At 56.5% G+C, this 27689-nt stretch overlaps 1 protein-coding gene across 6 annotated transcripts; it reads right to left on the bottom strand.

Annotated features, from left to right (window-relative positions):
• Positions 1–640: 640 nt before the first annotated feature.
• PCDH1 (protocadherin 1) lies at positions 641–27689 on the bottom strand. Of its 6 annotated transcripts, XM_055428796.2 has the most exons (6): positions 27482–27689; positions 17514–18376; positions 12364–14559; positions 6790–7009; positions 5821–5859; positions 4556–4690 (listed from the first exon to the last, which is right to left on the bottom strand). In XM_055428796.2, exons 1-5 carry the CDS (start codon positions 27519–27521, stop codon positions 5834–5836), a joined length of 3345 nt encoding a protein of 1114 aa, XP_055284771.1. In that variant the 5' UTR covers positions 27522–27689; the 3' UTR covers positions 4556–4690; positions 5821–5833. The 6 variants fall into 6 exon arrangements, 5 of the variants coding, with proteins under 5 accessions (XP_055284767.1, XP_088694722.1, XP_055284768.1 ...); XM_055428792.2 differs by lacking the exon at positions 5821–5859 and having other exon boundaries at positions 641–4690; XM_088838596.1 differs by lacking the exons at positions 5821–5859; positions 27482–27689 and adding an exon at positions 18530–18553 and having other exon boundaries at positions 641–4690.

Here is a 27689-nt window from a genome sequence, read left to right as displayed (position 1 = left end):
GCTGAGCGGAAGCGCACGCGGGGGGAGGGGCGCCCCGGCAGGCGGGGCCGCGAAACCGGCTGATCCGGTCTCTGTTCTTCGACTTCTTCCGAGCTGGTGTTTATCAGGGAGCCGGACGGAGGAGGCCTGGCCACTCGGCCCGGAAGCGGGGGGCGGGGAGGGGAGCGCATTCGGGGCCAGAGGCTGAGACCTTATCGGGTCCCCATACATAAGACTTCCAACCCTCGTTCCTGAGCATGCGACGGAGGGACAGATAGGTGTCCCCTGCCCCTTCTCCCATCCGCTTCTGTGATTCAAACTCTGCTAAATGAGGGGTAGCGGGAATGATACGTGCCAGACGGAGGACGGCAGCATAGCGTAACCCTCCGCAGCGCGGCGCGCCCTCCAGCCTAATGCCTAGCCTACACCTTAACTCCGGTGGGAATGGGTTGCCGGGAGCGGATCGAGCCCAGTGGATGGCTTCGGAGTACGAAGTAGATCTGCCCTCAGCTTCCGTCCTCTTGTCCCCTTCCCTGCGTGGCGCCGATTAATGCCATTATGGATCTCGATCCCTCTTCTCCCTTCCGCGCCCCCCGATCCCCTCCAAGGTCGGTATCCCAGATTTAGCCTCCACTTTCCCCCGGACGCCGACCCAAGGGGCTGGAAGAAGCCACGTGGGGTCCGGTTTTCACACTTTTATTGTAAAGCTCGGGAATAATTACACAGGTCTTTCATTGACAGCTCAGCAAACAAACCGGAAACGAACCGAACCGGAGGGGTAGGGGCGGTGCCTGCGCATGCTCGCGGCGGGGGGCGGGGGGCGGTCAGAGAAAGAGAAAGACAGAGAGACAGAAATCATTACAAATCAACGGGATTGTGCTCGCAGCGCCGGGGACAGGGGTGGAGTGGGGGCGGAGCGGGGGCCCTTCCCGGGAGGAGCGAGGCGGTGGGAAGTGGCACGAACCAAGAGAAACACGACCCCAGTGTGGGCACCCGACGCGCCCAAAACCCCCCTCCCTGATCCCCACCCCCCGCCCCATCACACGAGAGAGACACGGCCCCCCTCCCCACTCAGATAACCCGAGGAGACACAGTCTCCCCCTCCCCACGGGCAGACACACCGCCCGGAAACCCCATGGGCGAGACACAGTCCCCCCTCCCAGAGAAGTCCCACGTGGAGACGCCCCCTAAGAGGCTTTCTCTTGGCCAACACAAGCCAACCCAACACCAGGAGACAGCCCCCCCTCCAGGGAAGAAATGGCTCCAGAGGCTGGGCCCTCAGGAGATAGAGGTATCCCAGGGCTCCTAGGAGAAAAGACAGCTTAGAGCTGCCCAGTCTCATCCCAAGTGCTGCAGGTCAGAGACACCGCCGGAGGAGAGGCTCGGGGAGGGCCGGAAACATCTCTTCCCAGACATGCTTCAGAGATAGCCCCCTTCCCTGGGAAGAGAGATGGCCCTAGACTGACATGCCTTAAGTACTCCCAGGAACCCTGGGAGGAAAACAGGCTCCCCAGAGAGCCTGGGTAGGGGGGAGACATGCTCCCATGGTCCCCAGAGGGAATACATATCCCTCTAGAGACTCCCAAGGGGAGAGATAGGGCCTAGGGAGCCCCCAGAGGTGAGGGATGCCCCAGAGACTCTACCCTGGGGATGTGAGACACGCTTCAGGGACCCTAGGAGAGAAGTATGTCCCCATATACCCTCCCCCTACCAAGAGACATGCTCTGAAGTAGGGGGTGAGGACGGCCTAGGTCCCCTAAGGAAGACTGACCGGGTCAGGCTGGGTTTGCGCGGGGTCTCCTCTGGCCAAAGGTCGCCTATTTGTACATAAAACTGTACGCGACACAAGGCATTGGGGAAGGGCTTCACAGACCCAGGACCAAACGGAGTGGTCCCCAGTGCTGTCTCCCACCCCCTGCCCACCTTTGGTTTCACCTCTCCAGTGCCCAGGTGGTGACAGACTCAGTGCCCCGACCCCAACCAGGGGGCTAGGGACTCTGCCTTCGCCTGTGGGAAGGGCTTCTCTGTGCTTCTCAGCCCTCCTGCCACCTGGGCCACTCTCTTCTTTCTGGCTTCTCCATTGTGCAAAGTGCTCCTCTGCCCTTCCACTTAGTGCCCAAGGGCCTCCAAGACCAGGGCAGGGTGCCCAGGCCACCAGGGGCTTCCAAGGGGAGTCTGCCGACCCCAGGAATGCCTCCTGATCTGGACCACCCACTCCACCAAGCAAATGGGCTGCATACAGTCTTGCCAGAATCTTGAACTCCAGGACCCAGGACAGCCCTCAAAGCCACTGCCCCACCAGCTGGGCAACTCGTGTTACCAACTCCACCACTATTGCACCTGCCCCGTTTGTGCAGGGGGAAGGGGCTGTCTTTTCAACCAGCCCCAGCCCACCTCCTGGGCCTCCCCGAGGGAAAGGAGCCTTTGGCCAATCCCTGGACCTGGTTGCTGCCACCCCAGCCCACTCTACCCCCTGCCCTCCATAGAAGGGCTGTGGATGCTGGGGCCACCAGCCTAACAATGTTCTTCTTCCCAGCACTGTTACCCCAAGCCAAGTTAGGGGCAAGGAGCAGAGAATAAGGTGATTCTTCAGCCCCCTGGCTTTCAGGGGTGGAGGTGGGGTCTCTGGGGATACAGGAGTCAAGACCCCAGCAACACAGCTCCCAAAGGCACCAGACGACCCAGCAGCCTGTACCCACCCCTCCCACCCTTGGGCCGACCCCCTCAAGCTTAGACGAAGTCAAGCAAGGGCCATACCCTGAGTCTCCAGCCTCCCAGCCTGGGCCCCTGGGGAGCTGGAGAGGTATGGGCCAAGGCAGTGGGGGTTTCTGGAAGGAAGGGGGACTGAGGCTTTGAGATGGCCACAGTGGGAGATGGAGGCTCTGCAGGATGCCCCTCACACCCTGGCCCCCTGAGGTGAAGAAAAGAATCCCACCTCATCATGGCTGACTGGGCTTCTCTGCCCCCCAATCTCCCCACCCCCATGGGACCCCTGACCCTGGCAAAGGGAAGCCCAACTGGAAGAAGGGGGCCTGGAGCCCAGGGTGCCCTGAGGCGCCCTTCCCACCCCCTGAGATCAAGGCAATGGTGGTTTTACAGGCTGACGGGTCAGTCATGGCAGGGGCTGGGGGTGGGGGGCAGAGAGGGGGCAGGGTGCAGGTACCCCCTACTGGGGGCAGCAACCAGCCACCCCCTGAGCAAACCTTCCTGCTCCCAACTCACCCAACCAGGCCAGAGGCACAGTCATCCCACCCCTGTCCAGCTGCCCCCCACAGCCTCAGGGCCCCTCTGTGATGCTCATCTGGATGTGGGGGCCAGCCTGAGCGGGGATTCCCCCCACCAGGGCACAGCGTAACAGTTCCAAAAAAATAGAGATTTGTATTCTTAAAAAAAATTAAATAAAAGCCCAGCTCTGCTGATAGGCGAATGTTACCCTCACCCCCACCCACCCTTTATTTCCCTGGCCTGCACCCCCATCCCATCATGGCCCCAGGGGTATTTACAACATGGAACAATAGAGGCCTGGGGTGGGGGGCACTGCGGCAGGGAGGAGGGGGCATAGGGCAGGTCCCCCCCAGAGGGGTCCCCCAAGACAACACAACATCAACAAGAAAAGTTGCAAATCAGGCAGAAATGGGGACATCATTCCAAGGTCCTTATATACAGACACTGCATGACCAGTGGAGAAGGGGGGGGCCCCCAGATGGGACCAGGCATGGGCATGTGGCAGGCAGGTGGGCCGGCCCAGGAGCAGTACAGGAAGACAAGGCCTCCGCCCCACTCTCACCCCCATCCCCACCCCACCTTTGGTAACAACAGCCCTTTGGGGAGCCCCTGGTGGTTGAATTTCCTCTGGGAGTTCCCAGGGAGGGGGGCTCCCCAGTACCGCCCTGCTGCAGGGCTGGAATGGGGGCATCCTATCCCCGCCCTGGTTGGCCACCTGGGAAACAATGAGTTAAAAGTGTGCTACCCGCCCTTGACTCCACCATCAGCCCAAAGTAAGGGGGTGCTCCCTGGAAGTCGAGGGAAGGGAGCCTAGTCATCGGAGAGGAGCCCTTTTGGGCATCAGCTGGGAGGAGCCCCATAAAGGGGAAGAGGGGGCTTCCTAGGGTCTGGGGGATGAAGTGAGGGGAGAGGACCTGGACCCTGCATGGGGGAAGGGCCAGCGTGGTCATGAGGCCAGTACCCCACCCCCCACTCAGGGCTCTGGCCAGAAAGTCCACGCTGGAGGAGTCAGGAGCGGGGACCCTGGAATGGGCCCACCTGGGAGCCGGCCGGCGACTGGGGAAGGGATGGCCGGCCGGCCAGAAGGGGGCTCACAGGTAGATCTCGCGCTTGGCCGTCTGGGCAGATGCCGGTGTGGCTGCAGGTGGGAAGTCCGAGGTCTGGGTCAGGGGGATTTCCTCCAAGGTGGCCGAGTCCTTGCAGGAGTCATGGCTACTGTGGGAGAAGGCACTGTAGGAGGGCAGGAGGCGCACAGGGGCCGTTTTGGTGTTCCGGTCTTCCGGGGGGCTGGGGCTGCCGGCGCCCGCAGGCTCCTGCCCTCCTCGGTCCTGGTAAGGCACGAAGGTGGAGAGTTTGAGGGCGCTGCTCTTGGTCCGGCGGTTGGGAGACGACTGGCCTGGCATCCAGCACGTGTCGGAGTGGCCAAACTCGCTGCACTCACGGGTACAGGTGCCCGTCATGGCGACATCAGGCAGAGGGCGCAGGTCTGCAGGGAAGAAAGGGGAGGGTCCTCAGGCAGGGCAGCCTCCCAGGGCTTTGCTCCATGGCCTCCCAACAGCACCCCCACTCTGCCTCGGAACAAGAGTGCACACCCCTTCCTGCCCACCAAGCTCACAGGCACACACACCCTCCCACCATCCACGGCACGTGCACTCTTACACACGCAGCCTATCCTTAAATAGACACCTTCCTGCTTCCATCCTCACCCATCCTCCAGCTCTCCTCTCACACACCCACTGTATCTGCCCTCAGACAGGTGCACAAACACACAGCCCATCTTTGCACTCTGTCATCTACCTCCAGAAAGGCTGACACATGCACATCTGCCCTCAGATAGGGATAAGGAAACCCCTATCCACATTACAGACACAATCTCTTTCTCCCTCGTCCCCCACTTCCCCACACACACCCATGTCCTTCCCCTCAGACAGGCATGGACGCACAAATCTACACCGGGTATCTCTATCCTCAGACAGAGGTGGACACATATCTTCCTTCTGAGCCCCTTGAGCCTCACCATGCCCCCAGCTGTTCTGAAACCCCACCCCAGCACAGCAAGGCCCCGCTACAAAGCCAGGGGTTCCCATAGAAGCACACACTCACATAGCCACAAGCACGCTCATGCAGCCCCACCCCACCTCACTCTGGCCCCTACAGCAACCACCACCCCTGGCCTTGCCCCGGCTCCCTGCCCAGAACACCCACGGGAACAGGAGTTGGCCGCCTGACATCAGCAGTAGCCGCTGTGGTTGCTGGGCAGCCGGGGTCTCTATGGGAACAGCTGGGCCTGGAGCATTTCCTGTCACAGTTGCCCCCGTCCCGCCCTCTCTTGGGGACAGCACCAGGTGGTGACCCCCCCCTACCAGGGACATGACTAAGCAGCACCACCTGGGGTGGGGGCTCCCCTGGCACCACCCACCCTGGTTTGGCCTCCTGCCAATGCAAGGTGAGAAGGGGACAGCTCTGTCATTAACCCTCAAAGCACCCAGGCTCTTCAGCTCAGGGCAGAGTGGGGGACCCAACATGACATGGAGCAGAGCACGGGCACTGGGTGGGCGGGGCTGGGTGCTGGGCCGAGTCCCACAGACCCCAGACCCCAGAGCAGCTCCCACATACCTGGCAGTCCGCCTCAGGGCCTGCTCCTGCCAGCCGGCTCTGCGCGGGCACAAAAAGGACGAGATGGGCGTGAGATCGCGCATGGATGGGCAGGGTGGGGAGAGAGGACACTCTGAGACCTGGGGCCTGGGAGGTCAGACAAGAACCTTGTGCCCGTGGGGTGGTGTGGAACCTTTCATCTTTTGGGGGGCTTGGGGACTTCGGCCTGAGGGAGGGGGCGAGACCTGAAGACAGCTCCAAGCTGGAGAGTCTGTCTATCCCAAGGGCAAGGTGATTTAGGCTCCCCAGCACGGGCCACCACAGATGCCCTCACACACACACGCGCTGCACCCATACATCCTGACAGCACATCCCTCATCTGTCCCCACACTGCTCCTGCTCAGACCTCACTTCTGCCATCACCCTCCAAGCCTCTCCCAGACAAGACTTTCCCCACCGCAGCCCCACCACCCCTCTCCTCAGCCAAACCATCTTCTGCTCCCCCAGGGGACCATCACACGCTTCTCTGGGCTCCTTAGAGCATCCAGGGTCCCTTGAGCATCCTCAAGGCCCTGTGACCCTCATTACATCAAAAGATTGCCTCGTTTCCCTCACCACTACCTGAGCCCTCTAGACCCCATTCTTGGGGTCCCTGTTCCCAGGAAGCAATATAGAATAGTGCTAAATGCAAAGTCTTTGGAATCAGAGAAGCCTGGGTTTGAATCCTTCCCAGCTTTGTCACTTCCTGTCTATGACTTTGGGTAAGTGACTCAACCTCTCTGAGCTTCAGTTTTCTCCACTGTAAAGTGGGCAAAATAAAGTTCTCAGATCAGAGTGGTTATGCAGATTCAATGAATATATGCCAGAAAGCACTCTGCACAGTGATTACTGCTGACCACAGAAGAGCTCAAGAGATGGAGGCTTGTCTTGTAAGGTCTTGTCATCATTTTCAGGCTTCTACTCATTCCTGGGGATGCCATTGCCCCTCACCGTTCTCGGGGTGCTCCATCTCTCCTATGCTGCCATCAGGGGTGGTGCGCTCATAGTGATCCTCAGGCAGAGCCAGGGGACCCAATCGGGGCCCTGACGACGACTTGCTGGATGGCGTCTCGGACTCCTCCAGGCCACTATCGTAGTAACTATGCTGGGATGGGTCCTGCAGCTCCTGGGCCTGGCTGGTGGCGGAGAAGGTGACGCGGCGGTGAGGTAACTGCAGGGAGAGGAGGCGTCACTGCTGGCCGGCCAGCCTGCCCCACGGGCCCACCACCACACCAGGCTGCAGCCCCAGCCAAGCCTACCCCCAGAGCTTCTAGTCCTCTAGGCCTCAGCAGCAACCAAGAAGAGGCCCAGCCCCCCAGCACAGCACAGCCCCCCAGAAAGCAGACACCTTCATAGAGGACTGCCCTTCATTCTAGGACAGCTCCTAGGACAGCCTGGACCACACACTGGAAGTCCTAACACAGCACAGGCCCCAGTGTTATGATAGCCCCCAGGCCAGCAACGATAAGCCTAATCCAGTACAACCACTTGTTAGAGCACAGCTTCCCAGTATTGGCACAGCCTCTCTTTCATTCCAGACAGCCAACACCAAAATAGCACAATACCAGCCAACTCCCCTAATTCCAGCATAGCCTCTAAACACCAGCAAGCCTCCAGTTTCTAGAACAGCTCCCTGAAAGCAGGACACACTCCTCATTCCAAAACAGCTCACCAATACCAGAACAGTTCCCTAATTTCCAAATAGCAGCCTCCAGACTCCAGCTCCTCACCTGTCTCATTGCTCCGTAACTTCCTACTGCCTCCATCCGGTGGGGTTGCTAATGCTTTCTGAGCTTCTGTTCCTCAGCCCTGGTCTGCAATGCCCCCTGGTCTGTAACGCCGTGGGCAGGACTCCCTGCTGAGTCCTCTCCCACTCAGCCCCTGTCCCCATTTGTTCCCCTTCAGAGAGGCCTGGGAGTGGAAAACGGTGGGAAGGCAGAAGAAAAAGGAGCCTGATAACAAACCAGGGCACCTTGGGGGTGGGGTGGCAGAACAATGGAAACTCCCCAGCCCTCCACATCAGGAAACAGTATTAACTGGAGAGGGCAGGGCCCAGGAGGACCCAGGCATAGGGGGAGGGGCTGGCATCCATCAGGGATTCCGAAGGCTGGCTTCAGATGGAGACTCCTTCTAGGAAACAGGAAGGAGCTTCTGGGAGGGGCTGCTGGCTTGGTGGAGTCAGGATTTAGACTGGGAGCTGGGGTCGGGGGAGTGCAACAGTGACAGGCTGCTCCCAGCCAGCAGCTCTGTCTGCCTGCCATGGGTTAATGATCATCCCAGGAACCTGGCAACCTCAGCTTGGCACTTGGCACAACCAACCAATCACCCAAACACCCACCTGGGACTGCCACTGGTTCTCCTGCCAACCGGAAATTAGGAGTTGTGGAGGGCGAAGACCAACGGCCCCTGGAGGCCAGGGGTGGGAGCAGCCCATGCCCAGGCCCCTGCTGATGAGTCTCCAGGTTCCCTCTGACTCTGTGCTGCTTTGTTCTTAACATTCTCAATAAGAGGTTATCTATCGAGATGGAGGGTGGCCCAGGTTTGCAGACCCACCCTCCTGATACCCTACACAATTTGTGTCCCATTCAAGGCAGCTGGGGTGGGGGAGGATGTCAGCACGGGGAGCTGCCTTCCTACCTTGCCTCCCACTCCGTCTTCAGGCACAGGCAACCCTTCTCAAGATCCATGTTGGGATCCAAAACACTGAAAGGTCTGGGTGATAACAGACAAGATCTCCCAAACTGACCTGACGATAGGTTCCAGGAGCTCTGGGAGGCACAGAGTAGCCTGGCTATCAAGTGTTTTTTTTCTCCACAGTTTTCTTTTTAGACATTGGCCATTTAGACATTAGACATTCTGCAGCCCTCCCTCCCTGCAGAACCTGTGCCTGGTAATCCAAGGCTGAAATCCTGCCTCCTGGAATACACATTGCTTGGTCTTTTTCTATGATGCTTTTCTTTAAAATGGAGGGTTGGGTCGCACTCAATACTAAATATTCCCTATAGTTCTATGACTATCAAATTTTAAAAAGTCTAGGGACTTCCCAGCAGTCCATTGGTTAAGATCCCACACTTCCACTGCAGGAGGCACGGGTTCAGTCCCTGGTTGAGGAACTAAGATCCCACAGGCCGTGCAGTGTGACCAATAAATAAATAAATCTTAAAAGCCTATGTCCAAAATCTGTCTCAAATACCCTAGTCCAGAAGTTCTAGACACTTGCTGGATATTTCTAGTTGGTGTCCCCATGGACCCTTCAGATTCAACATGCCTGAAACCAAATTCTTTTTCTTCAGTCAGCTTCTGCATGGGCAATGATCTTACCATTATCCCCCTTATCCAGACTCAGAAGGATGGTATCTATCTGGAAATCTTGGTAGCTCTCCCCTCACTCCCCACCCCCACTCCATATACAATTATTCCTTGAGTCCTATGGGTCTTTTCTCCAGAATGTCGGTCTGATCCATCCATCCATCATCCCTTCACCACCATCCTTGCCTAGGCCTTAGGGGTTCAGTCCTGTGCCTTCACCTCTACAACCTAAATCCACCATATACTCCAGTGAACTTTCTAAAACTCAGTTCATTCAAAATTCAGGAGCTTTCAGGAGCTTCCATTTCCTCTTAAGGAACTTTTGACAAGGCATCTATGTCCTCTCTAGCCTACAGTCTTCCAATCTCCTGTCTCAGCTCCCCACTCCATCCTCCATTCCGTTCAGGATCCCCTTTCTGCCCTCTCCCTGCCTCCAGCTTGGTGACACTCACTCCTGCCTCAGGGACTGGCTCAGCCTCCCGTCCATCTCCTGCTCCTCACTTCAAGAAAAGCTGGTTCAAGGTGCACATTCCCCTCTCAGGAGCCCACTCCCATGTCTTCTCATACTATATGCCTCAAAGAAAGGGAGGGGACACCATGGTCAAATAAATTTGGAAAACCCAGAGTTATACAAAGCTTAACAGTTTCTCCCTTCTTGCAGAACTTTGTAGAGCCTTTATTAGGTTAATCTGAACTTAGTCAAAAAGTGCATAATGGAAAATAGCAGACTCTGGCAACCAGATCTCCTGATGATTTGAATTTGACTCCATTGCTACCTAGTTTTCATTTCTGTAAAATGACCTACTCACAAAGAGTTATGAGCATTGAATGAGCTAATTCACATAAAATGCTTAGCATGGTACGTTGCACCTGGTAAGGACTCAAAAAAAAAAAAAGCAAGTAGTGGCAGAAGAAGTGGCAGAACAAGTTGGGAAAAGCTTTTCTACGCGGCATTCTCACTGGTGAGAATCAACACCAAGATTCTCAACCGCCTCTTCTTGTCACTTGTATGTCTTATAGAAATATGACCATTTTTTCCCTCAGGGTCTAGCACGGTGCTGAGCACACAGTAGGGATTCAGCCTATGTGTTTTGATGATAACAGCGGTGTCGTGACTTGGTTATGTTCGAATGTGCAGTGTGGCTCCATCCCTGGGTTGGTCTGGAGCCGAGTAAAGGATAATCCCTCAGACTTTGGGAAAGGAAAAGAGATGAAGGAGCTAAAGGAATGGAAGAAAGAGGGAGAGGCAGTGGCAGCAAGGAGAGGAGCAAAAGAGAAAGGAGGATTGGTCAGGAGCTGCTGGAGGTCACCCTAGAGATGCTTATTTGTCCAGAAGAAATGGGATGAAACCAGATTTCACTTCCCCATGCCCCACTCCTCCAAAACCCCCAGGATTTTTACTTTGGGGGTGCCGCAGGGCGTTGGGGACTTTGTGGACAGAATCAGAATAGAGAGCTGGCGCCTTGGACCTCCTGGGAGTGTCTCAAGCCTCTTCAGTCACCATGGACACAGGTTGCCTCTGGCCTCAGAGACTCCCCCAGGACCTGAGTCCCCTCACTCTGACTTTAGCCTCCTCCTTGGGCACAGCCAGCGACAGGGCAGACCCAGGAGAGCAAGAAGTGAGAGACGGAGAGAGAGAGAGTGAATGAGAGCTAGCAGCTAAGGGTGGCCAGAGCAAGGAGCTGAAGGAAGGGAAGGGAGAGGGCCGTATAGGGTGCCTCAGCCCGGGTCAGCAGTGGGGACACAGAGCAGGTCGGCCCGCAGCACCGGAGGATCCCCGCCCCTCTCCCTGGGCCCTCCCTCCCGGCAGCCCGGGCTGGTGACCCTGGTGGGAAAACAGGGCAAAACAGGCTAATTGCCGGGTGTTGCGTAGTATTGGGATGAAGAGGCTGGGAAAGGGACTTGGGAAGATCTTGCCTCTAGGAAAGTTGCCTAGTATAATTAAGAGGTTCTGTGCCTTCACCCCAGGCAGCCAAATTGCCCTCCACCTACCCCTACCAGCTGCTCTGGTCTGAGCTCTATTGGGAACTTCTCAGTCTGCACAGAGAGGAAAGGTCAAGTCTTAGCCAGTGGAGAAGGGTCAGGACTTGGGTGCCTCTCCACCCGCTTTCTTGATGAAGGGCATCATTCCCAGGGAGGCCTTACAAACATGAGGGGAGGGGGCCTTCCCTAGTAGTACCGTGGTCAAGACTCTGTGCTCTCAACGCAAGGGGCCCCGGATTCGACTCCTGGTCAGGGAACTAGACCCCACATGCTATGAGTAAGACCTGACCCAGCCTAAACAAATAAATATTGTTTTTTTAAAAACAAAAAACAAAAGACCATGAGGAGAGGGATACACTGCTGGACAGCTCTATTTGAAGTGTGCTTCACCCAGACATGGACTCGGTCATGGTCATGGGTGGAGGGGGGACGGTGATCAATTAAGATACGGTTGGCAGAGAGGTGCAGGTCTGGGACACAGGGAGGGACAAAGAGCAGGGATGGGGACATTGAGGCAGGACCTCCAGACAAAGGTTTGTTTCCAGTCTCTCTCACTTCTTCTCTCACTTCCAGGAAAATAAGAAACCAAAACTCCAAAAATAGAGAACTTTATTATCAGGGGGAAGTGTTTGGGACTGGGGAAGAGGAATGAGGGGCCCAGCCCAGGAGTCTGGGGTGGGGAAGAGGGTGACACACAGTACACAGAGAAGGCACAAAAGGGGAGGCCCCCCTCCCGGACAGAGTCCCCACCTGGTTACCCACCAGGACCCCAGGTCTCCCTCTTTCCCCTTTAGAGAAGCACCCACGGCTGGTCTCAGACAGAGACCCAGGTTTGAAGGAGACTTATTCTCCATTTCCCTCCCTGCTTCTGCCTCCAAACCCTTCTGCTCCCCTGCCCACCAGCCCCCACCTGCAGGACCCAGCATCTGGTCATGTCCCAGGATGTAACAAATCACAGGCCTCTCCCAGTGGGGAGGGGCGGTGGGTGGGGGGACACAGAACACACCCTCCATTTTCACTGGGCCCAGCCCTCCAAGCCTGGGTGAGGCAGGAGAGTCATTGCCGGTCCCAGCATTCCCTGACCTTTGGTTCCACCTCCCACCACTGCCTTGGGCTGGTGAGCAGAGCAGGTCCAAGACACCAGCTCCGTCACTCCCACACCTCGGTCCAGATGGCCCCGTGGTAGGGGTGGGGTGGGGGCTGGGGCGTGCTGAGCCTCAAGGGATGGCCTACCTGCTTGCTGGGGTATTTGGGGGGGTTGGTGCGGTAGCTGTAGTCGGAGTACTGCTCAGAGCCCGTGGACGTCGTGTCCCCGGTGCCCACGAATGTGTTTGCAGGCGGCAGTTCCTGCACCACCTGGTGCTTCTTGGAGGCGGAGGGCGACTGGGGCTGCAACTGGATGGAAGGCAGTGGGGAATTAGAGCGATAGTGGCGACCCAGGTCAGGGCTGCCCGGTGGGTAGTTGAGGGGCAGGTGGATGCGCGGACTGTCCCCGGGGGCATCGCTCATCAGGTTGAACTTGAGAGACTTCTGCAGGCCGGTCTCATCCTCATCTTCCACTGGTTTCACAGGCTTGGGAGACTTGCTCTTCTTGCCCTTGCTTTTGTTGCCCTTGGAAACTTTGCTGCTGGGCTTGGGGGCATACAGGTCCTTGGTCTCTTTCTTGCCAGCCTGGTAGCCACTCTTGGCCTCCCGTTGCCGGCAATAGCGCACAAGCACAGCCAGGGCGATGAGCAAGGCCACGGCCACGACACCAGCCACCACGCCAAAGAGAATGTTGCCGCGCTGCTTGGAGCGCTCGTATTCTGGGTCCCCAGCAATGTCGATGTCCAGTGGCGTGTCCAAGCTGTGGCCCAGTAGGGTCTCCAGCAGCGTGCGGTTGGCCAGGGTCTCGTTGACATACAGGTGGACCAAGGCTGTGCTGTAGCGTGGGGACTTGCCGCGGTCACTGACCTTCACGACTAAGCGGTGCAGCCCATGGTGGCGGCGCTCAATCTCCTTCTCCAGGGTGATGGCACCAGAATGTGACCCAATCTGGAAAAGTCCATAAGGGTTGCCACCAGCGATGCTGTAGGTCAGCTCAGCATTGACACCAGAGTCAATGTCCTCAGCTGTCACCTGGCTGACCGTCTCACCCAGACGGGTCTGGGGGGTCAGTAGCCGGTGGGAGGTGTTGGAAGGAGCAGTGATAAAAGGCGCGTTGTCATTCTCATCCAGCACGTTGATGGTGACACCAACGTAAGCTGAGCGAGGTGGGACACCACCGTCCACAGCTTTCAGTTGGAAGGTATAGGTGCTTTGCTGCTCCCGGTCGAAGCTCAGGCTGGAGAGTATGGTGCCCGTGCCGTTCTGGATAACAAAGTCACCGTTGTCCTGCTCCACCGTGAGCTGTACCCGTGCGTTCTCCCCCTTGTCACCATCAATGACAGTCACCATGCCCACCGGACTCAGTGCCGGCATGTTCTCCATCACCGAGAAGTTGTAGCCACTCAGCATAAACTTGGGGTCATTGTCATTGCAGTCCAGCACGTTGACAAGGACGGTGGCTGTGCCCTGGAGACTAGGGCTGCCCCTGTCGGCTGCCACCACCTTCAACTCATAGCTTTCCCTCTGTTCCCTATCCAGGGATGTCTTCACCCGGATCTCTCCAGTTTCAGGTGAGATGGTGAAGAGGCCCTTGGCAGCTGGCTCAGGCTCCAGAGAGTAAACCAGCTCAGCATTGGAGCCCGAGTCGGCATCACTGGCAGTGACCTCGGCAACCACTTCACCCGGCTTGTTGTTTTCAGGGAAAGCGACCTCAGTGATGCTCTGGGTGAAGATGGGCGCATTGTCATTGACGTCCACCACCTGCACCTTGAGGGAATTGGTGCTGGAGAGTGGCGGGTTGCCAGAGTCCACGGCCACAATCTCGATGGTGTAGTCTTTGACCTTCTCGTAGTCGAGCGGGGTGGTGGTTTGCAGGAAGTACTTCTTCTTGCTGTCGCTTCCCGTCTCACTGGCCTGGCGGAGTTGGAAGGGCACATCGCCTGCTACCACACAAGTGACAGCCGCGTTCTCTCCCTCGTCTCTGTCAGATACCTGCACCAGGGCCACAGCTGTCTCTTCTGCCACATCCTCTGAGATGTTAGCCATCCCGTCCTGGTGTGTCACCAGCCCTATGCCACGGATCTCGATGGTGGGTGCATTGTCATTCATGTCCTTCACAGTCACCACCACCTGGGCTCGGGCACTCTTGGGGTTGGTGCCACGGTCCTTGGCAAGCACCGAGAAACGCAGGGTGCTCAGGTCCTCACGGTCCACGGGGCCCTGCACAGTGATAAGTCCGGTGTTCCTGTCCAGTCGCAGAAGGCGTCTCACGACTTCAGGCGCCTGGTGGAAGGTGTAGTCGATCTCTGCGTTGGCACCTTGGTCTGAGTCGTTGGCCTTCACCTACAGGGCAGGGGGAGAAACGAGGGAAACAGGGCTGGGTTAGCTTGGGGATAACAAATTAAGGGACACCAGGGCTGCCTTTCCAGGGAGCACAGCAGACATGACTAATCTAATAAGGCAGCCTTTCCAAAAGGAGCACGTGTGAGCCCTGCCCTTTCCCAGTTCCTGACACTGTAGCTGATATTACTGATCTGTTTCCCTGAAGAGCACAGATAACAGCCCACAAATCCTCGACGGTGCTGCAGGCTTGCTGCTAGAGATGGGACAGGGCAGAACTGAACTCTCCTTATCATTTCTATACTAGTCCACCCAAACGTGGGGATGAGGATCCAACTAGCAACCAGGGTAGCCCTTCCACCCAATTTAACTGACCTTCAAGCCTTCTGAAGAGCCGGGAATGTGTGAGTAGCAGAGATGGTGTGTATGTATGGCATATGTGTATAATAGGCATGCGTGAACATACACGTGTTGTGATATGTGAGAAGGTATGTGTGTTTGCATACGTGTGTGTTTGTACTTGAATGGAGACCCACATGCCCACCTGGAGGCCACAGGTGAGGGGACTACTTTTTTTGAAAACCGCCAGATAGGGATGTGGGTCAGAGGGAGCCCGCCAAGCCAGGCCACTACTCTTGTCAAACCGGGGAAACCTGTTTCAAGTCTCTTCCCCTCCCAGGTCTGGTGCTGGCTAGGCACCAACTTGAGGAATCCGGCTGAGCCTGCGGCCAAGAAGGAGGGACTGGCGCAGGCCACAGAGCCTGCTGGTGGCAGGCTGGGCTCCCAGCATCAAACAATGAACTGTCTGTCCCTCTGCAGTGGGCACGCCCTCCCACGCCGAGGCCGACGCACACTCGGCCCAAGTCTACACAAACATGGGTTGGTGACGGAGTAGCAGTAGCCAGGTGGGAATGGCCATGAGGGAGCACTGGTCAGGTGGAAACATGCGATCTGGAGTTAGGTCATGGCCCAACAGAATGATGGCAGTATGTGTGGGAGATGAGCAGGGAGACAAGATAGGTGCAGCTAGGCAGAGTCTATAGGGAGCAGAGCAACAGAGTCTTATGTTCAAATCCCAGCTCCACTGCTTCCCAATAACGTGACCTTGGGCCAATGATTTAACATCCTCAAGCCTCAGTTTACAAAAGTGTAAAATGAGGATAATAATAGAACCTATTTCATAAGGTTGTGATGAGGATTAAATGGGATGATATCGGTAAAAGTGTCTAACAGTGCCTGGCACGTGCCAAGTGCTCCCTAAATACCATGTATCTCTTTGTTCATCCATTTAGCCATCTATCCATTCACCTCTGAAAATCAGTGCTGACACTCTATGGGCCACTGCTAGTCTTTCCTTCCCATCAGGACTTTTTTCTGACAGTAAAGACACGTGGGGCAGGATTCCCAGCTGCTTGATCTCTGCTCACTCCTCTAACAGTTTCTCTTCGCCCCTCCATCCCCTCAGTCTGTCACCGACTTTTCATTATGATTCCCGCTGTCTGCTTCCCTGTCTCTAGCTTGGTCACCCACCTCCTTATCCGCCTTTCTTGCCAGCTTACCTCTCTCTGACTCTTGACTTCTGTCTCTCCCTGCCACCTTGCTCAGTTCTTCTGCCTCTTTCCCACTGCTGGCTCTCTCCTATCCTCTCTTTTCTGCTCTGTCTACCCTAGTCTCGTCTCTGCCCCACTGTCCTGCTGCATCCCACTTCTTGACTCTTACACCCATGGGCTCGGAAGTCAAACTGTTGGATGTGGCCATCAGATGGGTGATATGAGGAAAGTTTCCTAATCTCTGTGGGCTCAGTTCCCCATCTGTAAAATGGGATAATGCTTACTTTGTACTGTGGGGATTAAATGATATAATACACAGAATGTATTCAGAACAGTGCCCAGCACTTAGGCTATTATTAGTCACCATCCCCGACTGTCTGTCTCCCTTCTCTCTCTCAGTCTTTCTTCTACAGGTTCCAGTCCATCAGCCACTAAATAAAGGTCCAAACTCCCCCTGTGCCCTGCTTCAGTTTGGGGATGTAGAAGGAATGGTTTCCCAGAACAGCTAACGGTGTACAGGGCAGTCTGAGCCCTCTTCAGCTCCCTCGCATCAAAGACAGACAACTTCAGCCCATGGGGAAGGAGAAAGGCTCTGGGGCTGGCAGGAGGCCAGGGCTGAGATGACAGCATGAGATACACCCACCTGTCTGCAAGGACGCTTTCTTTGCTCCCTCCCAGGCCCTGGCCCCACCAAGCTGCCCAGCCCCTGGGGCAGTTCCCACGGAAAGGGGTACTGAGAACTGAAACAGAGGCCACCAACCCCTCAACTGTGCCTACCACCCCATACCCATGGGTGCCCAGTACCTAGGAGAGGAGACAGACGTACAGACATCTGAGCACAGTCTTCTAGAATTCTGAGGACTCACCTGGCTAAAATGATTTCATTTGACTGTCAGGGATGGGCAAAGGAAGGCTCTGGCTTTCAGCCTCGGGAAACTCTCATCTGGCTAACGGGCCCCTGGTTGCGAAGATATTCTCATCTTTGGAGAGAATCTACTTGGACAAAAGGCGATTCATTTGTTCAGCTCACTTGGCTGGGGAGGAGAATGTCATTTGACTTGGGAGGGGATTTCACTTTGCAGAGGTTTCTCCAACTTGACTCTGCCTCAGGGATGGGGGATCACTGTTCTTATGCTGTGTCACTGTCACATAAATAGCTTGACAGAGGAAAGTCACTCCCCTGCTGGGGTGTGGTAGGAAAGTCTCACCAAGCAGGGGCTGGGAAAAGAGATCTCACTGCAGTATTTTGACCGTTTTGCCCTTAAATGAAGGGAATTCTCACGAGGTCGGGGTGGGCTCCCATTTCTAAGTAGAAGTCGCCTACAGGGTAGAGCAGGGAAGACGTAGGGTAGAGTAGACCTAGGGTAGAGTGGGTCACCCTGATAGTCAGACAGAGGGGCCTCTCACCTGGATGACTGAGTGGCCTATGGGGCTGTTCTCAGACAGCTCAGCCTCGTAGGACGGCCGCTCGAACTTGGGGGCATTGTCATTGGTGTCGAGCACAGTGACCCGAAGCAGGGCGCTGCTGGCACGTGGGGGGTTGCCACCATCCTGCACCTTGATGGTGAGGTCATAAGAGTCCAGGCGTTCCCGGTCCAGGTTGCCCATCACGATTAGCTGTGGCTGCTTCCCCTCCTGGTCCTCTGCCACCTGCAGCCCAAATAGCTCCTGGGCCTCGGGCCCCACCTGCAGCTCATATGATGCCACACCATTGGGGCCAGCATCTCGGTCCGAAGCCACCGGGATGGAGAAGAGTGAGCCAATGTTAGTGTTCTCGGGGATAGGCAGTGTGATGACTGGCGAGGCGAAGTTGGGAGTGTTGTCATTGATATCCTGAACCTCTATCTGGCCCTCCAGCAACCGGGGGCTGCCATTCTGCACAAGGTCCGTGATAGACACCTCAAACTCCAGGATGCAGGGCTCACCAGGGAGCTGGTTCTGGCATTCACGGAGCCCCTCACGGTCGATAGAGGTCTCGGTGGTAAAGATGTCACCCGTCTTCCCATCCACCCGCAGGTACGGGGCGCCCACCTCTAGTTTGTACAGGTGGCCCACGTCGGGAAAACCGTAGTCGGCGGCGAGGCTCCCAATGAGGGTATTGGGCGGCTGTTCCTCAGCCACCTTGTACACCACCCGAGTGGCATGGCCCGGGGACGGAGCCAGCAGCAGCAGCAGTGCTAGCAGCAGGGTGGGCAGCAGCAGACGTCGCTCCCCGGGGCCTGGGCTGTGCCTCAGGGGCCCCATTGGGGCAGGCTCCAGAATCAGGAGGGCTGTAAGGGGGAGAGACAGAACAGTGGTCAGCTGGGAAAGAGCCCAGGCTCCGAGAGCTGCCCAGAGCCTCCCCCAACTCCCCCTCTCCCACCTATACACTGATCTCCAGGAGAGAGAACACCGATTCCAGGACCCAGAACCCGGAGTCTCACCCACAGCCCAGTGTAGCAGCGGTGTCTGCTCCAGCTGGAGGAGCCGGTAGGCGCCGGAACAGGTCTAGAGCAGTTCCCGCCCCTGGAACGCCGGGACCCACCTGACACTCCCTCCCTCCCTCCCTGCTCTCTGCTCTGCCCAACACCTCCTTCTCACCAGCATCCTGCCTTAGTCACCCATGCTAATTACCCTGATACTGAGATAGGGCGAGACCTGGAGCCCCCCACCCCCTGCCGTGAACACAGTAGGAGAGAGACCAGGAACCCTCACATTCCCCAGACCCCGATCATCACCACCGCCCACGCTGAGGGCCGCTCTAGTTGGCTGCAGGCAGAAGGGATGACGTCACGTTCCTAGCCCTTCTGAGATGCCAAGTCAGTCTGCGCATGTGAGGTAGGACCTCTCAAATCCCCTTTTTCTGACACTAATCACTCTGCTAACCAGGATGCCCACCCCTACAAAGGGCCAGCTTGAACAGGGCCCCAACCAAGGCTTGAAAACAAGGTTGAGGAATAGGAGTTCTCCCTCCCTGACCTCCTTGCAAACACACATGCCCCTGAGAATGACACCTGTGTGTACACACACAGTTCCTCCACCCTTGCTCTTCACAGCGGGGGTGGGGAGGAGAGACACGGGCAGGTACGTGGAAGATAGCAGACGTCAATACTGGGGTCAGGGCAGTGGTCAGAGCTGACTAGCCCTGGAACTGGTATTGGGAGCTGCCCTGGCCTGTCCTTAGAAACTAGGAGTACAGCAGGTCTAACTGGGATAGGGCTGCCGATGACACGAGCAGCCTTGCCCAGACCACTTCCCACACGTCTGTTCAGTCTCCCAGTGTGTATCTGGCCCCTACCTCACACCTGGCCCCTCCCGGCCTTAACCGGGCCAGCCCCATCTCACACCTGCCTCTCCCTGCCCACCCCCAAATCCTTCCAGTGAGAGGCCCGTATGCCCCAGCCAACCACAAGCTGCACCACGGTCACAGCAGCAGCTTGCTGCTTCTGCTGCTCCTCAGCTTTGAGCTGCGTGTCAGCAGACTCCAGCTCAGTACCAGTCTTGACTACCTCCTCTGCTCCAGCACCACCACGCCACAACCAGCCTGGCTATTCAAATCCAAAGACTTTGGCCCGGCATCTTCAACAGAGGCTCAGGCTGGATCTCCTGTCCCCAGCTCCCTGCCTGCCCCCGGAATAGGTGCCCCGCACCTGGAAATCCTACCCAGGCCCTGTCACAGGCCACACCCACCCCACTGAAGGCAGCCACTGGTTGCCCAGGAAGCCTTCCCAGGCCTCTTCAGCCCACAGTGACCTCTCCTTCCTCCAACTCACAGCCACTTATTGTGTGTACCAATCCCTCGGCGCAATGAATCACCGTGCAGCCCGGGACACCGCCCACCCGTGTTATTCAGTCCCCATACCGTGCACCTAGTCCTGTGTTCTCCACCTCCCCAAGCATCCTGAAGGAAGGGACAGGGCTTCCTGCACTCATCCCCCAGCCCCGACCTGTGCCCCTTCCTAGAGCTGGGCTCACCACAGTGCTCATTCATGCTTTCAGGGAACATTTACTGGGTAAAACGTTCCAGGCTCTATCCTGGACAGTGGAACACAGCAGTGAACAAGACAGATGCAATCTGTCGTTGTGGAGCTGACAGTTCTAACTCATGACTATTTGTCACTTTTGTTGGGTTGTACCCATTTGACAGGTGAAGGGCAGTAAGATGGAGAAGAGCAGGGACTGTGACACCAGGCAGTCTGAGGCAAACCCCAGCTGCCCATTTCCTGACTATGTGAGCTGGAGCAGTTGATTTAGAGCCTCGGTTTCCTTGTCAGTAAAATAGGAATAATACTACCTCTTTCCTAGGGAGTTTGAGATCATGTGGGCTGAATGCCTAGCACATGGGCACTCAACAAATGCTCCCTCTCAAAGCACTTACAGTTGTAGTTAGGTAGCCATTTGGGGAATAATTTGTGAATTGTTTGTCTTTCTGTGACCAAAAACTAAGAGAGCCTCTGCTTTGTTTGCTTGTATTTCCATCCTGAGGGCCTCGCACTGGACCCTGCACACAGTTGTTGCTGCTGCTGTTGTTTAGTCGCTAAGTCGTGTCCGACTCTTTTGCATCCCCATGACTGTAGCCCGCCAGGCTACTCTGTCCATGGCATTTCCCAAGCAAGAATACTGGAGTGGGTTGCCATCTCCTTCAGGGGATCTTCCCGACCCAGGGATTGAACCTGGGTCTCCTGCGTTGGCAGGTGGATTCTTTACCACTGAACCACCAGGGGAGCCCCTGCACAGTACAGTAGGTACTCAGTAACAGCTCATGAATGATGTGATTATTTTAGCTAACCTATCCTGGAACTCTGTGTGTGTTCACTGCTTGTCCTCACCCAGTTTCTCTACTCCACTGAGAACTCCCTGGGCTCTGATCTAACCCTTCTTGTGTAGGTTCAGTTCAGTTCACTCGCTCAGTCGTGTCCGACTCTTTGCGACCCCATGAATCACAGCACGCCAGGCCTCCCTGTCCATCACCAACTCCCGGAGTTCACTCAAACTCATGTCCATCGAGTCGGTGATGCCATCCAGCCATCTCATTCTCTATCGTCCCTGTCTCCTCCTGCTCCCAATCCTTCCCAGCATCAGAGTCTTTTCCAGTGAGTCAACTCGTCGCATGAGGTGGACAAAGTATTGGAGTTTCAGCTTTAGCATCAGTCCTTCCAATGAACACCCAGGATTGATTTCCCCCAGAATGGACTGGTTGGATCTCCTTGCAGTCCAAGGGACTCTCAAGAGTCTTCTCCAGCACCACAGTTCAAAAGCATCAATTCTTCGGCGATCAGCTTTCTTCACAGTCCAACTCTCACATGACCACTGGAAAAATCATAACCTTGACTAGACAGACCTTCATTGGCAAAGTAATGTCTCTGCTTTTTAATATACTATCTAGGTTGGTCATAACTTTCCTTCCAAGGAGTAAGCGTCTTTTAATTTCATGGCTGCAATCAGCATCCGCAGTGATTTTGGAGCCCAAAAAAATAAAGTTTGACAGTTTCCACTGTTTCCCCATCTATTTCCCATGAAGTGATGGGACCAGATGCCATGATCTTTGTTTTGTGTAGGTTAGATCTCAGCAAATGGTCATTGAATGCAGATTCCTTACACAAGCACAGCCCCTCCCTGGTCATTTCTCCCACTAATAGGCTCAACACATGTGAGGCTGTTATCAGATGAGTAGTGTGTGTTTGTTCCCAGTTGCAATCTTAATCTCTTTAAAGGAGAGGAATTTATCTGATGCTCTATTTGGATCCATCCTTCAGCCATTTCCCCTCTCCGGATGAACCTAGCACTGGCCTCATCTTACCATCAAGCCTCAACCCAAACACACCTATCTCCAAAGAACCTCACTCCCTTCTGAGCACCTTATTCTGCCCTCCCTTGCACAGCACACACACTGTATGGGATCACTGTGAGCACCAACTCCGTGCATAAGTCTTGGCTGGGTGGGGCTTAAACCTGACAAACAGGAGAAATAAAGCAGTGATGGCCTGCCTCCACTCACTCTCTCCAGATCAACAATTTGTAACCTTTTGGGGTCATATCCCCCTTAGTGAATTTTATGAAACTACATGGCAGATTTTTCCAAGAAAAACGAATGTTCACAAATTTTGGCTACAACTTCAGAGGTCCTTGGTCTGGCAGCGTCAGGGTGACTTTGATTTGTAGCTGCTCTAAGAGCTACAGATTAAGCACCAATCTTGGGGGCTTCCTTTCCCATCTCAGGTCACAACCAGGGGCTCTGACCCCTCAGGCCTCCCAGGCAGCACAGACTTAGCACGTTTGTGATACATTCTCCCCACCTCCCGCCTGCCTCCTAATACTCATACACATTCTCTCACTCACGCTGTCACCCTTGCTCAGTTGTGTCCGACTCTTTGTGACCCCATGGACTAGAGCCCACCAGGCTCCTCTGTCCATGGAATTTTTCAAGCAGGAATACTGGAGCCGGTTGCCATTTCCTTCTCCCGGGAATCTTCCCCACCCAGGGATCAAACCCACATCTCTTGCATCTCCTGCCTTGGCAGGCAGATTCTGTACCACTGAGCCACCAGGGAAGCCCCCCTGACACCCTTAGGAGTCAGGAAAGGATTGTGGCATCTAACTTCTGATTGGGAGGAACACCAAAAAGGAATATCCAAGGCAACGACAGCTGGGAGCAGGGGGAGTTTCCAGGGTTTGGGAGAGGCTTGCCCAGAGTAGGATCAAGAGCCGAAGAAGGTTAGGCTCTTTAAGTACATGAAGAGTCCCTTTAAAATGAGTACTATATGGCCCCACCCTTAGAAATTCTGATTCTGGAAAAGAGGTGCCTGGAGAAACGCCCCAGGCAGCAAGGTGGAGGCAGCAAGGGTCTGGAACCTTCTGGGAACAACCTTGAGGTACTCTAGGTCTTTAGAATTAAGAATGAAGTATAATTTCTGTCATCATCACCTTTACCACCATCATCTCTTAACACCCCCAGAGATTCTACTACATTTACATCCATTTCCCATTTAATCCTCCCAACCCTCTGAAATAGGTCCTGCTTATTATTACATGGCTTCCCATAGTACAGATGATAAAACTGAGCCTCAGAAAAAATAACTGCCTTAGGTCATAGAAATAGTAAGCTGAAAAGTTAAAGTGAAGTCGCTCATTTGTGTCTGATTTGCGACCCCATGGACTAGCCTACGAGGCTCCTCTGTCCATGGCATTTTCCAGGCAAGAGTACTGGAGTGGGTTGCCATTTCCTTCTCCAGGGGATCTTCCCGACCCAGGGATTGAACCTGGGTCATCAGCATTGCAGGCAGACACTTTACTAACTGAGCCACCAGGGAAGCCCCTAATAAGCTGAAGAGTTGGGATTTGAGAAATAAGAATGCCTCCCCACATGAGTTGAGAAAAGGCTGGATGGGGGAAGAGAAATCAACAAAAATCACTGGTTGCTATGTACCCCCCGAACATACACACACACAGAATCCCTGGGCTGCCAAACGTGCAGGGCAAGAAGTGAAAGAGAAAGAGAGGGTCTAGGGTTCAAGGACGGAAGGACGCCAGGCCTCCCTGGATGCAGGGAGAGAGATCAGAACAGCCAGGAGTGGCAGTAAGGCAGCCCTTCCTACTCCTGCTCTCACCATTCCTGAACTTTGTCCTGGTGGTTGGTTACAGGGAGTCATTAGTCCCAGACGGCAGCCTCTGAAGCCATTAGTGCCTTATCTGCCCTTGCCCAGGCACTGGATGCCTTCCCGGCAGGGGTGTCCCCACCTCCACCTAGCGACACTGGGGACCCAGGACTCTCAGCAGTCAGAGCCTCAGGAGGGTCAGTGACTCATTCTTCTCAGGCTCCACAGCACAGTGAGGTGGGAGGGCACAGAATCCAGGGAAGGCCAAGGAAAATGCCATCTGTGTCAACATCTGGGCAGGAAGAAGGACGGCTGTGAGGGTCACCTGGAACCTTCATTGCCAGCCCACCTCGGGGACCAGGGGCCATTTCCTCCTGATTGCCATGGCCAGAGAGGAAATACACAGGGGCAGATGTCACAGCCCCAGAGGCCAGGTCAGCTGTGACCCCCACCCTTGCATTGTAACAAACAGCCACCACCACTGCGGGCACAAAACACTGAGGGACAAAGCAAACATCTGGGAGAGGAGGGTAAGCAAGCTGGGCTGTGTGGGGTGGAGCTGTTCAGAGGCTTCCCACAGTGAATAAGTGCGCAGCCCTCAGCTCCTCTCCCTTCTTTCACAACCCTCTATTAGCCTCTGTGGGGTTTCCAGACACCTGCATTCTTGAGTCAGATTGTCAGAGTTCAGACCCTTGTTCCACCACTTGCTAGCTGTGTGACCTTGGCCAAGTGACTTTACCTCTCTGAAGATATTTCTGTATTGCGGAATAGAAATAATCCTGCCTCTTGAAATTATTTGAGAGGATTAAATGGGAGTTGATACATTAAGGTCTATTGTGAAGGAGAGATACCTTTCTATCTAAATGGAGCATTTCATTTCCAGCATCAGGCACACAGTAGGTGCTCACTGGTTTCATCAGTAAGTGAACAAATCCCTTGCCAGCTGGGAAGACCTATGAAGGCAAGGATAGCTGTGTATCTTACTACAGTATTGCATCCTCATCACCCACCATGGGCCTTGGCAGACAGTAGGAGCTCAATACATGGTTGAAAGAATCTCTGCAGCACCAACTATCCTGTTTCATGGTAGGGGCAGCCCTCGCCCCATATGAGGATCTCCTCCTTCCCCATCTCCTCTCCCCAGCCCTGACTCCCGCTCAGCTCCTCCCTCCATCCTCCCAGACCCTCTCCTGACCCTTCTACCCATACTCCGCAGCAGTCAGCTCACCATCTCTGCCTAGCCCAGGTCCCCTGACCAAATAGCCACAGCAGCAGACCCTCTGCCAGCAAGACGCCCCTTTCCAGCTGAAATCCCTTTTGGGGGTGGGAACTGGGTGGGAGAAACTAAATGCATCCAGAACTGAAACCAGACCTGCTCCCCTACCACCCTGCTCCGGCAGTCTCTGGAGGCCCTTCTCATCCCTCTCTCCTCGATCTACTCCTTGCCCTGGTCTAGTTATAATTACAGATCTCAATCCTCTGAGACCCCCACGTCAAGAAAGTAACACTTGCCCCACCTCTAACCCCCACACACCTAGACCTCTGGCTGTCACAAACACCTTCTGGCGCCCTCTTTCCAGGCAGCTACCAAGGGTTGGCTCAAAGCAGGTAATGGAAGGCCCTCGGCGTCTTCCGGCACGACGTCCCAGACTCAGCCGGACAGGCCGGAGTGGGCAGACCCCAACCTACACCGCTGCGGTCAGCGAGCGCTCGCGGCACACACCCTGCGCTCGGGGCATCTCCTCCCAGAGGACACTGGAGAGTGTCGGGGGTGGGACGGCGGCAGTCCCTCCAGCATCCTCCGGCTCGCCCGGCCCCACCCCACCCCCACCCTCACCCCCGCGGCGCCGGGCCTCCCCGAGCTCGAGGCGAGGCGCGAGTGCGGCGCCGGGAGAATGCGCCTCGCCAGCGGGCCCCCGGCGCCCCCTGCCCCAGGGGCCGCCGCCGCGGGGAATCCCGCCTCCTCCTCACTCCCTGTCTCAGCCTAGGGACCCCCAGAAGCCGGCGTCGCCGAGAGCCGCGCCGCGGGCGCCGGGAGGGGGCAGGGAGGGAGCCGGCGCCGGAATCACAAAGCGGCGAGCCGGGCCCGGAGGAGAAATTCTCGTAAAACCGAGCCTCTTGCGGACAGCAGAAAAGGGGGCTTTACCCTACTCTCAATCATGAAAGACCTCAGAGCCGCCCCGAATATATCCGGCTAGAAGGAATGGTCGCCGGCCACTGCTGAGAAAGAGGCCAGAAGTCTGGGCTCCCGAGGGTAGGTGGGGGGGAAGGAGTGCGGGTCCTTGTCGCCTGCCAATTCTGCTCCTGCGCGTGCCGCGCGTGCCCTCCTGGTCCCAGGGCCTCGCCCGCGCACACGACTCTGGCTTGCAGCCGGGACCTGGCGGAGGGGACGCCCAGGTGTGAGAGGGACACAGGTGTGTGGGACCCAGGTGTGCTGGGGATCCAAGTGGTTCAGGGAACGCAACTGAATGGTCCGAAGAGGGTCGCAAACACTGCCCAAGGTTGGCACCCTTTGCAAAAGGGCCTAGTGCCCCGGAGCTTCGGGGAGGCGGGGTGGCGCGGCCTGCCAGGTCCAGCTTGTTCCGGGAATACTCGGCCGGCCGGCCCGGGAGTGGGGGTGGGGGAGGCGCCGGCGGGGAAGCAGGTCCGGCCAGCCCGCCCCTAGGGTTCCCGCCGGGCCGATATTTACACTGCCTGTATCGTTATAAGGGGAAGGGGCGCTAGGGGCTCTCCCGGCGGCCGGGCGGCTTCCTAGGACGGAATCTGGCCTCTGAGGGAGAGGGACAGAGCGCCTGTGTTTGTGTGTATACCCCGCCAGGTGTAATGTGATATTGTCGGTGGAAGGTATGTGTGAAATCCAGTGTTAAGATGTGGGAAGCAATAAACTCTGTGTTTGTGACCGTGAAGCGCTGTTGTGGGTGCCACTTGCTGTGTTAGGGTGTATGTCTTCAAGGCGTGTGCAATCGAGGGGTGCAAGCAAGACGTGTTGTGTACCTATGTTCTGGCCAAGGAGTGTAACATAATTTATGTTAGGGTGTGTTCCTTAAAGGAATATGTGTGTGAGGCTGGGTTTTGAGTGTTCATCTGGCGAACTGTGGCCGTGACAATCCTGTTTTAGGGCACGAGATTGCGTTTGTGTGTCCAAGTCGCCGAATGTCACACCCGGGTGTGTTCTGTTGCTTTGTAGGACCACGGGTTGTGTGTCCATGCTGCTGAGCGTGCAGGCGCTGAAGCGGATTCTCGCTAGTGACGGTGCCCCAGCGGGCGCTGGTGTGCGGGAGGTATGCCTGCGTGCACATATATATGTATGTGTGTACATATGACCATGCTCTGGCCCTCCGGGTGCCCGCGGGGAGCTGGACGCGCCTGAGTGATCCGAGCTGGTCGCCCAACAAGTGTGTGTGTGCTTCTGGATGAGGGTCCTTGCTTGCTACATCCTCGGGGAGTGCCCCCCCAACTGGGGGCTGCGCACTTGCCCCAAACCATCTCCATCTCTCGCGCTCCCGGAACCCCCTTATCCCCGAAGCTCCAAGCGCACCGGGATGCAGGGCGCCTAGGTTGGTGTCCAGTCCAGCACTCCCTCTCCTCGCTCGGCTTCTTGCGGCGGACCTTGGAGGCCAGGGTGCCCCGGCCGCAACCCCCACTCCGAGCTCCCAAACACCCCCACTTCAACCCCGGCACGCGGAGCACCGACTGGGTCCCCGTGGCCTCGCTCGGCCGAGCGCCCCTCCCTCGGCTCCCGCCGGCCATGGCCGCTCACGGGCGGGAGCCACCGCCGCCTCCACCGCCACCGATCCTTACCCGACTCTGGGCAGCGCCGGCCGCGGGCCCTGCAGTCCATGAGCCGCCACCGGCCCCGGCCCGGGCTGCGACTCGGCACGGCTCGGGCTGGCGCTGCGGTTCAGGCTTGGCTCCGGCTGGCTTTGCGCGCAGCAGCCCCGGCGGCTTCGCGTCCGCGCCGCGCTCCCGCTCCCGGAGTGTGTGAGGCGGCGGCGGCGGCGGCGGCGGC

This window comes from Moschus berezovskii, chromosome 8, assembly GCF_049115385.1.
Source record: "Moschus berezovskii isolate FMDL1 chromosome 8, NW_MosBer_1.0, whole genome shotgun sequence".
In the NCBI taxonomy this organism is placed as follows: Eukaryota; Metazoa; Chordata; class Mammalia; order Artiodactyla; family Moschidae; genus Moschus; species Moschus berezovskii.
Note: the sequence above shows the minus strand (reverse complement) of the source record. Positions and strands in the feature narration are given on the sequence as shown.

Coding starts and splice junctions, on each gene's coding strand:
- PCDH1 (XM_055428792.2), bottom strand. CDS start 27,521: ATGGACTGCAGGGCCCGCGGCCGGCGCTGCCCAGAGTCGG. Junction 7,010..12,363: donor CCAAATACCCCAGCAAGCAG/GTAGGCCATCCC, acceptor CTCTCCCTGCAG/TTACCTCACCGCCGCGTCAC. Junction 4,691..6,789: donor GATGGAGCACCCCGAGAACG/GTGAGGGGCAAT, acceptor TCTTCCCTGCAG/ACCTGCGCCCTCTGCCTGAT.